Source organism: Otolemur garnettii, unplaced genomic scaffold (assembly GCF_000181295.1).
Source record: "Otolemur garnettii isolate 467f Iridium unplaced genomic scaffold, OtoGar3 scaffold00133, whole genome shotgun sequence".
NCBI lineage: Eukaryota > Metazoa > Chordata > Mammalia > Primates > Galagidae > Otolemur > Otolemur garnettii.
The window spans coordinates 5,381,596-5,396,919 of NW_003852528.1; the positions used below are offsets into that span (position 1 = coordinate 5,381,596).

General features: G+C 45.5%; 1 protein-coding gene across 1 annotated transcript in view; it reads left to right on the forward strand.

Moving 5' to 3' along the window:
* The window catches only part of FARP2 (FERM, ARH/RhoGEF and pleckstrin domain protein 2), a 126,272-nt gene that overhangs the window by 83,542 nt on the left and 27,406 nt on the right, over positions 1-15,324 (forward strand). The window contains 1 exon segment of the mRNA XM_012810404.2: positions 1,896-2,151. Coding sequence (XP_012665858.1) covers positions 1,896-2,151 — 256 coding nt within the window.

Below are 15,324 nucleotides of genomic sequence, written 5' to 3' on the forward strand. Positions count from 1 at the left end.
TACTAATCATAGCTGTGTACATTAATACTATCATGGGGTACAGTGTGTTGTTTTTATATACAATTTGAAATATTTTCATCAAACTGGTTAACAAAGCCTTCATGTCTTCAATTATTTCTTTACAAAGATCAAATTTAATGTCCAAATATAAGTCATCTCAAAATTACCTTTAAGCTTTTAATTCTCTTCTATTATATTTTCAAAGCCACAAGAAAATGTTGAATGTGGTTACGTGATTAAGAAAAAGTGTATGATAAACATTTGAAAATAGATTAATCTATTTTTGTGGACTATGACTTACTATTTTGTTTCTAAAGGTCAGCTGCTAGGCCTCCTGCCATTGTGTTGCTTATGTTATGAATAGTGATATCTGCCTGTGTGTTTTGCCTGCATACATACTGCACGGAAAATTATTCAGTTCTGCCAGGTGGCTCATGCCTGTAAAGCCCAGCAACTCAGGAGGCCGAGGCAGGAGGATGCTTGAGGCCAGCAATTCAAGACCAGCCTGGTCTTTAAGAAAAACTAGCTAGGTGTGTGGTGGTGTACCTATAATCCCAGCTACTTGGGAGGCTGAGGCAGAACTCCTGATAGCCCAGGGGCTGAAGGCTGCAGTGGGCTAGGGTTGCACCACTACACACCAGGCTGGGTAGCACAACAAGACCTTGTCTACTTTTAAAAAAGAAATTACTCAGTTCTCTTTGGTGATTTTTGGTCTGATCACCCTGTTAATAGTGTTACATGTATCTATATAATAAGGGGTTTTCTAAAGGTATGATGGTACTTAGTGATAACACACACAACGGGTGACCCTTAGGGAGTAGAGAGGCCTCATCTGTGTCCTTGCATGCACAACCATGAGTGAGAATGTTGTTAGGGTGCCCGTGGAGTAGCACTCGATGCTATGTGGCCACTTGATGTGTCTAGCCACAACCCCTCCAGTGCTCCCTCGTCCTGCTCCCAGGTCTCTGTCACTCATACCCAGGGCCCCTCTGGAGCTTCCAGTAGGCCTAGTGCTCCACTGACAATAGGAATATCCTAGGCAGTGACCTTCAGCCTTCTGCTGCATGAGGGAATGAGCTGACATGTGTCCCACTGCCTGGGGACTGTAACTTTCTGACAGACAGTGCTGTCACTGTGGAACACGGCTTGTTACTCGATGTCAGCACCATGGTTTCAGGTGCTACAAGCTGAGAACAGCTCACTCCCTCTCCAAGTGTATTTTACCCCTCAGCAAAATGATGGGTGCCCAGAAACATTCCCTCACATCTTCAGGGTGACAGGGACTGCCACAAGGACACAGACCAAGTGTCATTCAGTTCTGCCTTGTGGAGATTTTCCTCACTATGCATATTTATGCCAAAAGAGGAAAAATGGAATTGTAAGGGCTTATAAACAGGAGATCCTGGGTTGGCTTGCATTGCTGTCTACATTTATAGATCTTTAATTCTAAAAGGAAAAGTCCGATCCATTGCCTTTTTTTTTTTTTTTGAGACGGGGTCTCTCTTCTATGGCCCAGGCTACATAGCCCCCCACTGCAGCAGGCTCCAACTTCTGGGTTCATGCAGTCCTCCTCCCTCAGCTTCCCACGTAGCTGAACCTGCAGGCATGCACCACTACAACCAACTAGTATTTTTTAATTTTTATGGAGATAGGATCTTGCTATTGCCCAGGATCGTCTCCAACTCCTAGGCCTCAGATGAGCCTCCCACCTCAGCTTCCCACAGTGCTGGGATTATAGACATGAGCCACCGTGCCAGGCCCAGCTTCCCTTCTTTGTGAAAGCAGTGGGAGAAATGTGCAGATGCCCTGAGTCAAGCCCAGTCAGCATTGCAGCCTCTAATGGTAATTTGTAATTTTATGTTCCTTTTTTTTCTTTTCTTAACTTTCATCCCCAGAACATCTCGTTTATGGAAGGATTGAGGACTTCTGCCTCCCCATCTTCAGCAAATGCCTCCTTTTACTCACTCCCTGCCTCCCCCTTGACTCCTGCCAGCCTGCCCAGTGTCGAGGACACCAGCAACTCCTGCACAGACCTCCGGGGCCCCCACACCAGGAGTCCGACTGCAGGGATGAGCAGTGGAGCCCTGGCCAGAGGCCCCGATGTGCACTCCGCCCCGGCCCCCAGACCCCCCACGCTGCAGCCTGGTTCAGGTGTCGGGTTTTGTCATGTTGTGAGCAATCGCAGTTACATCTGTCCTGTGGGGCAGAGTCTCAGTGCCTTAGATCTAGACACAGACAGGGCTGGCAGGGAGCTCAGAGCTACTTGTACAAATGACAGTGGTGAGGATGACTTTACCACAGTCTCTTTCCCTTCCTGTGGGGAGTACCAATGTGGCCGACAGTGGCGTGGAGGAGCCCCTATTTTCACATTGACAAATGCCCACCTGCAGGTGTCTGAGGAGTTCATAGATGATGACCCAGCAGACATCTCCTTCTTTGCAGGAGGCTCTGAGGCATTTTCATTCCCATATAGCTCTTTAGTCCCATGTGACCCTCAGGTGCCTGCCCAGCCCACAGTGTCCCCTGCTCTGTGTGGTCCAGGAGCCTTCCAGCACCCAGAGTCTGTCCAGTCTAGCCCAGGTGGGTGCTCCACAGAGGCAGTAGACATGAACGTAGAGGAGGGTTTTGAATTTGAGGGAGAAAGTGACTTCAATGGCAATGTGCACCCCTCAGACACCTCAGAGCTCTTCGAGGTGAAAGCACAGGCTAGCCTGATTCAGAGCCTGCTGAGTCCTTCTGAGACAAGTTCACTTAGGAACAACCAGTCTGAAAACAGCTCCCTCAATAATGTACTTTTGCATGGTGGGCTGTCCTTGCACACATCCAGCTCAGCCAATCAGTCTGAGGCCAGCTCTATGATCAATTTCCCGGCCTACTCAGTCCGCTCTGAGTCCAGCTCAGCCTTCCAGTTCTCTGACATCATCGACCAGTTAGAGCAGCTCAGCTGTCCCCCTACAACAGCTGAGGACTCCAGCAGCACAGACACAGATTCCTGGGACTCTGAGGCTGAGGCCCCCCTGGACGTGAGCCTTTTCTTCAGCAACCCTTTTGCACAAAGTGGAGAGAGAATCCCTTTTGATTTGCAGAACAGTTTAAAGAATTTGACTCCAGGAGAGAGAGTAGATAAAAACCCATCTTGATCCTGTGGGTTCCTTTCCAAGGCCACCCTCTCACCCACTCATTGTAGATTAGAGTTCAGAATCATTTGGTTTAGACATAGAAGGTGATTTTTAAGTTCATGATTAGATATTCCTTTTTTTAATTTCCCTGATAATTATACTTTTTTGAATGTCAAAGAATTAAAGCTTTCACTTGGAATGATGTTAAAAGCTATGCATCCAGTTTTAAATAGATGAGTATTTCCAGCTAGTTCTCCAGAGGATTGATAAATTGGTCTTTATAGCTTTATTTTTGGCATGTGCTTTGATTCAAGTAAAAATTGGTGCTATACATTTTGAATGTTAAACCATTCTGATTCACATTGATCTTTAATAGAATATGTGTGTTACACCTATTAATGCTGCTGTTTAGAGGAGCTGTGCTGCCCATAGTTAATTATAAAGGAGACCCTATGTGATCTGCCTCGCCACTGCACGGCACAGAGCCTCAAGTGAGACTCTTCAGAACCCTAACCCCAGGACAGGCAGGTAGAGACAGTCACCTCCTGCATGCTGGTGTGTAGGGGGAGGAGAGTATCCCTGGAACTGTCCCAGTGCCAAAGGCAACACCTCACTGATGACTGGAAACTGAGGCGTGTTTAGATGGTCACCTTAGAGAGGTGCTGATTTAAAAGGCACTTAAGTGAGTTCAGACTGTTTTCTTCTGTTTGTTTTAATTGGGGTATAAAAGATACATGATTGCAGAAAAAGTAAACCAGTCACGTAGGTGAGCCTGGAAGTCACAGGTAAGCCAGTACAGCATAAGCCAGTTCAGGAGCGTCTTCTTTTGACTGGCAGAGGGAGTTATTAATTAAAATGAGGTTGGCCCAGAGCAGTGGCTCACTTGAACTCAGGAGTGCAAGACCAGCCTAAGCAAGAGTGAGGCCTCCATCTCTACTAAAAGTAAAAAAAATTAGTGGGGCGTTGAGGCAGGTGCCTATAGTCCCAGCTACTTGGGAGGCTGAGGCAGGAGGATTACTTGACCCCAGGAGTTTGAGGTTGCTGTGAGCTGTGATGCCACACCACTCTAGCTCAGGCAACAGCGTGAGACTATATCAAAAAACTAAGAATAATAACAATGATGAGCACAGTAGGAATCCCCCAGAACCTATAAGGTCTTCAACTTACCTTTTATCTTCAGGGTGATCTTTCTTTCATGCCAGGTGGTCTGCAGTCACTAGCTGTTCCTAATAGATGGGCTGTTCCTACCACGGGCATCGTTCTGTCTCAAGGCAATGGAGAGGGTCATGTGAGCAAGTGGGCGGAGGTGGCACTGCCCACCTATCTGGTGCACACGGGTATCAAGGGCCCAGCCGGGGATGTTGTAAGGGGTTCCCTGGTCTAAATCATCCTGAAGGTCAGGCTGACGCTCATGTACAGACTGGATGGCTCCAGCCATGGGTGTCAAGGGAGAAACCACAGCCATGTAGCCCAGCACCCCCCAAGTGCCAGGCTCAGGCAGCCCTGGATGGCCTTGCTGAACTGGTCAAGTCCACAGATTGGATCTGGGGATTTTGTTTTTACCCTTTCTCATCTAGTAGTGCAATACCACATTTAAAGTTTCATTTTCTTCCTAAAATGTCCCAGGTCAGGCCTCTTCCCCCTGGATGGAACCCCGTGTTTACAGAGGCCATGTGGCTCCGGTGTCTTTAGGGCTGTTAAGGCCGCCTGGCAAGTGTTGGTCTTTCTTTTCTTATTAGTGCTAATTGGATGCCAGCAGGGGTTGTGGCCAAATCTACCCAGTAATTTCTCATTTCGTAGCTTTGTTAAACCTAATCTGCAGCTTCACTTTACTGGTCTGTGCAGCTGGTCCAGCAGCATGTTCAGCTGTGTTTATTCTATCCCCTTCTCACACCTGCCTTCTTAATACTTTTGAGGCCAGAGAGGTACAGCATTCCATGTTGGCTGACCAGCATCTACAGAGGTGAGGACACTGCGCAGAGGGGCAGAGGGTGCCCTGACAGGAGGTACCTGTCCCTAAGGGTACAGGGCAGAGGGTGTCCTTGACAGGAGGTGCCTGTCCCTAAGGGTACAGGGCAGAGGGTGCCCCTGACAGGAGGTGCCTGTCCCTGAGGGTACGGGGCAGAGGGTGCCCTGACAGGAGGTGCCTGTCCCTGAGGGTACGGGGCAGAGGGTGCCCTGACAGGAGGTGCCTGTCCCTGAGGGTACAGGGCAGAGGGTGCCCTTGACAGGTGCTGCCTGGCCCTATCTTGGTACTGCCTGAGCAATGTCCTTGTTGACACTGTGAGCTGACATAGTTGGCGTTTTTCTCTTAAGGGAATCAATACTAGTGTCTGCTCAGCAGGTCACGTTTGGGTGGCTTTGAGCCAACACAGCCTCTGGGCAGGGGTGGCCACTCACTGGTGTAGCCAGTGCAGTGCTAAGATGTAGAGTCCCCTCCCCATCACCCTCTGATGTTGGAAATTCTGGATAAATTTTCTTCTTATCAATTTGAGCCTCCTATAAAATGGGTTTTGTTGGTTTTGTTTTTTGTAAATGGAATCTCACTTTCTGGAGATGATTTTTAGTTTTTTATTTAGAAAGTTTGCAAAATGCACAAAAGCAGAAAAGGAGCATAAGAAGCCCGTGTCACCCAGGTTCAGTGCTGCGACACTTGGTCACCTCCATGTGTGCCACCTTCTCTCTATGCAACAGTTGCCATGATGTGGGGAAGACCCCCTCACACAGGTATGCTTTTTCCTCAGAATTTCTGCATCTGTCGCCAGGCGCAGTGGCTCACACCTGTAATCCCAACACTCTAGGAGGCCAAGGCAGGTAGATTGCCTGAGCTCACAGGTTCCAGATCAACCTGAGCTAGAGTGAGACCTTGTCTCTTAAAAAAAATAGCTGGGCATTGTGGCGAGCACCTATGTCCCAGCTACTTTGGGAGGCTGAGGCAAAAGAATTGTTTGAGTCCAAGAGTTGGAGGTTGCTGTGAGCTGTGACACCACAGGCTTTACTGAGGGCGACAAAGTGAGACTCTGCCTCAAAAAAAAGTTTCTGCATGTATCTCAGAAACATAAGGACAGTTTCGGACTTGACCCCACATACATAATCTTAGACAAAATTAATAATGTATTGGTATTATCTAATTTTAAGAACATTCTTAAATCCCATAGTTGTATTTAAAATGCCTACTAACATCTAGTTAAAATCAGGGGCCAAACCCAATCTGCTCACTCTGATGAGAGATGTCATGTGGAAGAGCATCCCTCCCCACTGCTCCTTTTCATGCCAGTAAAGTGGGAAAGAAGCTGGGCATGGCCTGCCGTGCCTCACACCACCAAGTGCTGGTCCTTCTCTGCCTCCAGTTCCCACAGGCCCATGTGGTGGCAGCTGTAGAGTAGGCCTAGCAGCCCAGATGCTCTGTGCCAGGGAAGGTGGGATTTTCAGATTCAGGTTTAACTTTGGGAGCATGATCTGGAGAAATTTTGACCCACTTTCCTTTTCCAGAGTGTTCCTAATGCTTCTAGGAGTGTTACATCTTTTTCTTTATAATGAAATAATTTATGTAAAAACCCACTATGCCTTTCTTCAGAGCTACTGCTCATAGGTCATCCCCCTTTCTCCTGTCAAGCGGGTTGTAAAGCCCACCCAGAGGTGCTTTAGAGACTGAGGGAAAGCAAGAGAGTTTCGGCACAAAGAACAACCTATTCTCCTACAAATTATGTCTTTTTACTTGTTAACAGTTGTTAAGCAGTGACATTGTTCACCTTAATAAAATAGCTTATAGTGATTAAATATTAAAGCATCCTGAGGCCAGGTGTGGTGGTTCAACACCTGTAAATCCAGCACTCTGAGAGGCTGAGGCAGGTAGATAGCCTGAGTAAGAGTGAGAACTTGTCTCTAAAATAACCTGACATTGTGGGGGCACCTGTAGTCCCAACCTCCTCTGGAGGCTGAGGCAAGAGAATCACTTGAGCCCAAGGGTTTGAGGTTGCTGTGAACTGTGATGCCACAGCACTCTACTGAGGGTAACAAAATGAGACTCTACCTCAAAAAAAAAAAAAAAAAAAATTCCAGAAGAGTTTAACCTGAAACCACAAGTTAGCATTGGTCTTGCCTGTGTTAATGGGGTGCAGCAGCACCAGGCTGGTGGCGTGGCCCAGTATGCCCAGGCTGCAGGGTGGTGGCAGGTTGAAAGAGGGACACAGCAGGCTATGTGGGCCGTGACAGCACCTATAAAATGCTATTTTCTCCTTTGACCTGTTGATCTCCTTAGTTGCATCCAGAGTCGGTTCTGTCTGCAGCCTGAGGGAAGGCCTGTGGCCCCAGACAGGGTACACAGCAGGGGCTACTTTGGTGACTCCCAGGAGGGCTCACCCATAGGCGGTACAGCCAGGTATGTCCACACAGATGGGGGCTGAGATCCTACAGCACTCCCAGCAGTCAAGGCTACCAGCAGGCACTGCACTAATAATACGCTCTGCTTTAGGCAGAATATTTATTTTTATTAGTTATCGAATCTATTTTTTGTATTTGAGATTCCAAAGTCAAGGTATTTTATATAAGCCAATATATGGATATGCTAAGTCTAATAACTACAGTTATATGTTACTATGATTCAGCACACTAAAATATATGTAATGGTATATGCTATATAATTTTGGAAATCTTTAAACTATTGGTATATGCCTTTATTACAAAAGGATTTTGTAAGTATGAAATTAGAGTAGGATTCCCTGTTCCAGTTAACACATATTTTTAAATTAGTACTAAGATTAGAGGGATGGGCAGTGGCACCAAGGGAAAAGAGTTTAATGTGACAACGCCAACCCTGTGTGTTACGTCATTCCCATTACTGTCATTTTGCTGAGGGTACCACGGTCCTTTTTAATTGCTTTGTTGTACAGGTGTATTTTGACTTTTAATGCAAGGCCCTCTGTTCCCACTGTTCTAAGGAGTAACTGCAGTGCATCACATGTGGCATGGTCATGATCACATGATGACATCACAAGTGGCTTGGTCGTGATCACATGATGACATCATATGTGGCATGGTCATGGTCACATGATGACATCACAAGTGGCTTGGTCGTGATCACAGCATGTGCGTAGCTATTACGGTGTTTTTATGACATTTGATGCCAATATGTCTGTCTTCGAGGTACACTTACTCCCTCCTGGCTTATGGAACATCAAAAAAGAAATCCATTATTAGAATAGTTATTTATAGATGAAAATGTTAGAGATGCCCTGGAGACTGAGAGTTCTCCCCTGGAGAATGCTCATGTTTGTTCTCAAGACCACAGAGTAGCATCTGCTGCTACTGCTCTGGCACCTCTCAGGGCCACATGTAAGAAAGACACTGAAGCAGGCTGGTGCTGCCATCCTCTCCACACTGCAGCCCAGGCCTCAAGTGTCCCCTACCTCAAGAGGTGCTGGCTTTTCCACGAAAACATTTGCATTCCCATAGGTAAGGAAGAGAAAATGAGCTGGAATTCCCTTATGCATTTGAACTTGTGCATTCTTTAAAGAGACGTTTTTGTCATCTGGTTTGTGGTACTTATAAAATTTGTTTTCATTGAAATTACCATTTATAAATTTACAGATATGTACTAATTTAGAGTTTTTTAATTGTTCAATAAAATAAGGAAGTATTTACTGTGAATTTTTAAATTGGCTTTTTAGCTTTCTTTCCCTATACTTACTTATAGTTTTGATTAACACAAGTTAAAATATTGTTATGCTTGGCCCGGCACCTGTGGCTCAAGTGGCTAAGGTGCCAGCCACATACACCTAAGGTGGCAGGTTCGAATCCAGCCTGGGCCCGCCAAACAACAATGACAGCTGCAACAAAAAAAGGCCAGGCGTTGTGGCGGGCACCTGTTGTCCCTGCTACTTGGGAGGCTGAGGCAGGAGACTCGCTTGAGCCCAGGAGTTGGAGGTTGCTGTGAGCTGTGATGCTACAGCACTCTACCCAGGGGGATAGCTTGAGGCTCTGTCTCAAAAAAAAAAAAAAGATTGTTATGCATATTAATCTCTGAAACAGCTACATTTATTTTACCTCTCTGCTGCCATCCCCTTCTCTTCTTAGGATTCTGAGCAACAGATGCCATCACACTCACAGATCCCTCCTCCAGACATGGATGGCGATGTCTCCGCTGGAGGCTCTCCCCAGTCTTAGCTCTCTCTCTGTGCTTCCTGCTCTCACCCAGGATGGCCAATGTGGCAGGGGTGGGTGTACAGGTAGCCTGCTGCTCAGGCCTGCGCCAGGCCTGTGAGGTACAACCCTGTGACCTCGGTGATCTTACTATGCACAGAACAGATGCTATTGGCATCTTTAATTCTGAAAACAAGAACATTACTGCCTATTTTTTCCTCAGTTAGCTGGAAGCCACCCTATAAAATCCCTGACCCAGATGTATATAGCAGTTGAGATTCTGGCCAGGTCTTTTCTCCATCTCCAAGTTTGAATTTCTCATTTGGCCAGTGTAAGTTTTTGCTGCCTCCATGGATCTATCCATGCCTTTCTAGCCCCACTCATGCTTTGAGGGGTCTGTGGCCCCTGTCCCTGCCTTTTGAGTACTTTGAGGACAAGCTTCTGACCTCACTGACCACGGGCATTCTCCAAGCAGCACAGAGTCATGGCTGTTGACTCTAAGAGGGTAGTTATGCTCCCTGGGGTTTCAAGACACCCAGCACCCACCAGTGGGCAAAGTGGCCAGTGAGCCCCTGGAATCAAATGGGAGACATGTGGTGCAAGCCCTCCTGCCACTCAGCGTCTGTGTTGTGATACACAGAGTCAGGGAACCATCCAGCAGCTCATTCTAGGAGGGCCCCTGTCAGAACAGACTCACGGCCCTCTGGCCACGTCACAGGACCCTTGCTGGCCTGGTGTGTGATGCTGGCCCTGCTCCCTGGGTCTGGGGCCATTGCCCAGCACCTGTGCCGGGAATGGGGTGAGTGGTACTTGGTGCAGAAATCCTGATTTCAAGAAACTGCTCAAAACTGCACAGTTTTAGATGGTAAAAACTCTGTAGCCTTTATGTTTCCAAAATAATGTCCATTGAGTTTACATTTCTTTTCTAATGAACAGCACCCACAAACTTAGTTTGTTCGAATACTTTGTTTGGGACCCTGCCTCCACTGCCCCAGTAAGAAGATTTGGAGGGCACAGTGTGCTTCTCAGCATTTCAGATGAGATCTGCGGATCTCCTCAGAGCAGAAACTGGAGGCTCTGGATGGCCTGCTAGTGCTGCCAGGTGGCCACACACCCTGCAGACACTAATCTGGACAAAGGTCCAGCATGACTTTGTTATAGGTCAGTATAACTGTTTTCCTTCATTTAAAAGGGTCTTGTTTATTTAAAACAAAACAAACTTAAGAAACAAAAAAGATGATTAAAAGAACTCTGTGTGTGAAGTAGCTCTCTGGGCTCAGCTAGCTCCCCCTGAGCACCCCTGCCAGGCACTGGCTGGGCTTGGTGTACTTCCTTAAGACAGCAGCCCTGGGGATGCCCTGTGCAGAGGTCATGGTGGGAGGGGGCTCAGTAGGCGGTGATCTGGTACTTACACCTCATCATTAAATATTTTTCTGCCTCTCACTTTTACTTTTGAGCCAAATTTTGTGTAAAAGTAACTTGTTGATATATCCTAGTTCAGTAGTGAAGCCAAAAGTAGTTTTCTGCTAACTCATCAAGTTCACATTTACCTGGACCCTTTGGATAGACAGTTCAGCATTTTCCTTTTTTTCTGGGATTAACAAACATTTCACTGTTCAAGCCAAACTTTTTGTTTCTTACACCTCCTACTCAAATTAACCATCAACTTAACCTTGAATTTTGTCAAATAGGAGCTGAGTTTTCTTCCACTGTTAGGCAAATGTTTTCAAGAATCATTTATTACAGAGTTTTAAAGAATAGAATTTAAAAACATGAAATAAAAGTAAGTTTACCTTTTTTCCAAGTGTGGCATTTCTATTTCACCATCTAGTTAGATGAATGAAAACAGTGTCTTGAAGGAAAAAGTGAAGGTAAGCATACAAGGATAACTATTTTTTACATGATATTTAAAAAATTATAAGATGAATATTGAAAAAATTTTGGAAATAATGCTACAAAGAAGATCACTACCAGAGATGCTTGCTGTTAGCAGTTTTAAATAAGTTTTAAATTTTAAGTATTTTAAAGGTAATCGAACCTTTTAATTTACAGCTTCAAGAATGTATCAGGGGCCGTGCCTGTGGCTCAGTGAGTAGGACGCTGGCCCCATACACTGAGGGTGGAGGGTTCGAACCCGGCCCCGGCCAAACGGAAACAAAAAATAGCCAGACGTTGTGATGAACACCTGTGGTCCCAGCTACTTGGGAGGCTGAGGCAGGAGAATTGCCTAAGCCCAGGAGTTGGAGGTTGCTGTGAACTGTGACTCCACAGCACTCTACCAAGGGCAATAAAGTGAGACTCTGTCTCTGAAAAAAAAAAAAGAATGTATCAGAAGTTCTTTTCCCAAAGTGCAGTGAGGCCTAGTAGATAATTTGTGAGCCCAGCAGAAACAGAGTTCAGGAAAACATAACTACTGTTTGTCTCTCTCAATTTCAAATGGTTTAATTGTGGAAATCAAAGAGTTTCTTATCTATAGGTAAAGAATTTGGTCATTCTTTTTTTTTTCCTGAGATAGTTATATCACCCTCTATAGAGCGCTGTTCTGTCACAGCTCACAGCAACCTCAAACTCTTAGGCTTAAGTGATTCTCTTGCCTCAGCCTCCCAAGTAGCTGGGACCACAACACCCAGCTATTTTTTTGTTGTAGTTGTCATTGTTTAGCAGGCCCAGGCCAGGTTTGAACCCACCAGCCCCTGTGTATGTGGCCAGTTCCCTAACCACTGAGTATAGGCACCAAGCCAGAATTTGGTCCCTTTTTTTTTTTTAGAGAGTGTCACTTTATTGCCCTCGGTACAGTGCAGTGACATCACAGCTCACAGCAACCTCCAACTCCTGGGCTTAGGTGATTCTCTTGCCTCAGCCTCCCGAGTAGCTGGACTACAGGCACCGGCCCAACGCCAGGCTATTTTTTGTTGCAGTTTGACCAGGGCTAGGTTCGAACCCACCACCCTCAGTATATGAGGCCAGCGCCCTACCCACTGAGCCACAGACACCACCCCTGAATTTGGTCATTCTTGATAGACAGTGGGGTAGTTGAGTATCACATTTGTGTGCATTAGGTGTGCTGTAAGTCAGAACAATACCGATTCCTTTTGGCTGTTTTTTAATAAAAGACTTTAGATGTAGGGATCTGTTTTTACAAATACTTAAGATTAATTCTTACCATGTCAGGTAAGACTAAACATATTATGTGGGATCTAAAACTTGATATTTAGCACTTTTTAAATTCTTTTCGTTGTTGTTATTGAGACAAAGTCCCACCCTATGCCCTCAGCAGAATGCAGTGGCGTCACAACTCACTGCAACCTCAGACTCAGGCTATGGGCATCCTGCTGCCTCAGCCTCAGAAGCCACTGGGATTACAGGCATTCACCTCAGCGCCAACTGAGTTTTTCTCTTTTTTTAAATTTTTTTTTTTATTTTTGCTTTCAATTTCTGCTGGCTTTCACTTTATCTTAGTTTGAAGTTTGAAGTTTGTTTGTTTTTCTTTCTTCCTTTAGCGATTCTTTTGCCCTCTTGCCCCCCATGTAGGTGGGATTACAGGCGCTTGCCACAATGTCTGGCTTTTTTTTTTTTTTTTGGTAGAGACAGGGTCTCACTCTGGCTCACTCTGCCTCACTCTGCCTCATGCTGGTCTTCTGCTAGTCTTGAACTCAGCTGAGCTCAGGCGATCCACCTGCCTCGGCCTCCCACAGTGCTAGGACAACAGGCGTGAGCCACCATGCCCAGCCGTTTTTCATTTTATTAAAGAGTCCAGGTCTCACTCTTGCTCAAACAAGTCTGGAGCTCCTGAGCTCAAGCAATTCTCAGCATTTTTAAAATTCTTCATAGTGCTGGCTGAGCACAGTGGCTCACGCCTGTAATCCTAGCACTCTGTTTCTACAAAAAAAAAATTAGCTGAGCATGGTAGCTTGCACCTGTAGTCCCAGCTGCTAGGGAGGCTGAGGTAGAAGGATTGTTCAAAGCTCAAGAGTTGAAGGCTACAGTGAGCTGTGATCCCACCACAAAGCATGAGACTGTCTTATTAAAAAGTATATATTTTTTCTAGGCATGCTGTGCCTTACACCTGTAATCCCATCACTCTGGGAGGCTTAGGTCCCAGCATTCTGGGAGGGCAAGGCAAGTGGATTGCTTGAGCCTAGGAGTTCAAGACCAGCCTGAGCAAGAACGAGACCCCCATCGCTACTGAAAAAAAAAAATAAATGAATGAATATTTTTCTTAAGACATTTGCCTTTTAGTCATGCATTTTGATACATATGATTTATATCAAAAGGATTTTCTAAGACAGGGAACTTTAGGCCAACTGTCCCTTTACAGTATCACAGAGTCCAAAATAGCAGACCCTAAGTTACATGGGCTTTACCTGGCCATGTGTCACTTCTGGAAAGCACTCCCTAATCCTCATCTATGTAGTCGATTAAATTAGGTGACAGTTATTTGTGAAGTAGGAAGTATTTAAATAGGAAGTATTTATCATGATTATCAAGTGACAACTTTTAACTTCCGCAGAACCAAAAATAGTTTGTTCCAGATGAGCAGCCAGTTCTAATGGGTTGGGGAGTGCTCGTCCTCCCTGAATCATTCATTAGGGACTGTTTATTGAAAGTTGCTCATTGTGATCTGACAGCCCTGTCACTGCAGCATGGTCACAGCAGCACGTGTGACGGGGAATGCCGTTTTCTTAAGCTTAGCCGTTTCCACCAGCTACTTAGACGTGAAGTCAGATTTGGCAGCAATTTTCAGTAAACTCTACACTAGTAACTTGCTGCAGGATTGTGTTTCTTTGAGGTGCTGTGGGGACCTCTTGGAAGACGCAAGGGTAAAATAGTGAATATCTGCTTACTTTCATGACTGACAAATGCAAAATGTCTTAGCTGTTACACTCTGAACAATACAGTTAGGAAGATTAATAGGTTTAGTTAGTTATTAGTAGCTTCTAGACTTTCATCTGAATTTTTACTATGTTGAATTATCTCATTATGTAATTCTGGCTTACTGGGGCAAAGAAGGTTCTGGATCACAAGCCCTAAGTGGTGGATATTTGGAAACATGCCTCCTCTCTCATGGTAATCCCGGGTCAGGGGCAAGCCCAGTGCCAGCAGTTCAGCTCTTGCCCCTTCAGAAGTAACAAAGGCCAAGCAGTGGCCTGGGGGGTAGAGGAGTAGGAATGCCATTTTAAGGTTGCTTAGCATATTTTAACTAAATGTGTGATAAAAGCAAATTCTAATAAATTGGTTAATAATTTCACAGTGAAGTTACCTAGGTTTTCTACAGCAATGAGTGTTTCTTCATGTTTTAAATGTATCTTGTTAAAACTTACAGAGGTGTTCAAGAACCCTAATAAGTGGAATCCCTAGCTGGCTGCAGGCCAGGTCTCTAAATTTGTCAATGTGAAAATAGGACTTCCTCCCCCATCTCCCATGTCCCACTGAAGGTGCCTGTGCAAACCAGTGGGTAGGCATGGTGGCACTTGTTCTCCAAGAAGCCACTCCACACTGATCCTCCTACATACTTACACGTTTTGGGTTAAATGAACCAAGTCTTAGTTTTATAACCTGTTTACTGTCTGCGACTGCATTTGACAACCAACAATAGTATAAGGGAAATCTTGCTTTGAACCTGTTGTGAATGGACGGAGGAGTCCCACAGGGTGGCATTCCTGTGACCAGGGGCTCAACTTCTCTCCCAGTATTTGGTAAGCCAACTTAATACACGGTTGGGAACATGGTAGTTTCAGTGTTAAAACACTGTACACTTGGAAACCTACAGTAAATATCGTCAGTAGTTTTTAAACAGCAGTTAAATTTATCCTATAAAACTCTACCTTAAGGGCGGTGCCTGTGACTCAAAGGAGTAGGGTGCCAGCCCCATATGCCGGAGGTGGCTGATTCAGACCCAGCCCCGACCAAAAACTGCAAAAAAAGAAAAAAAAAAAACAAAACTCTGCCTTAAGATGTGTTTAAAATTTGGTACTTAATAGCTTCAGGATTCCCAAAGAAGAACATTAGAAAGTAAACTTGAGGCTCGGCGCCTATAGCTCAACCGGCTAAGGCGCCAGCCACG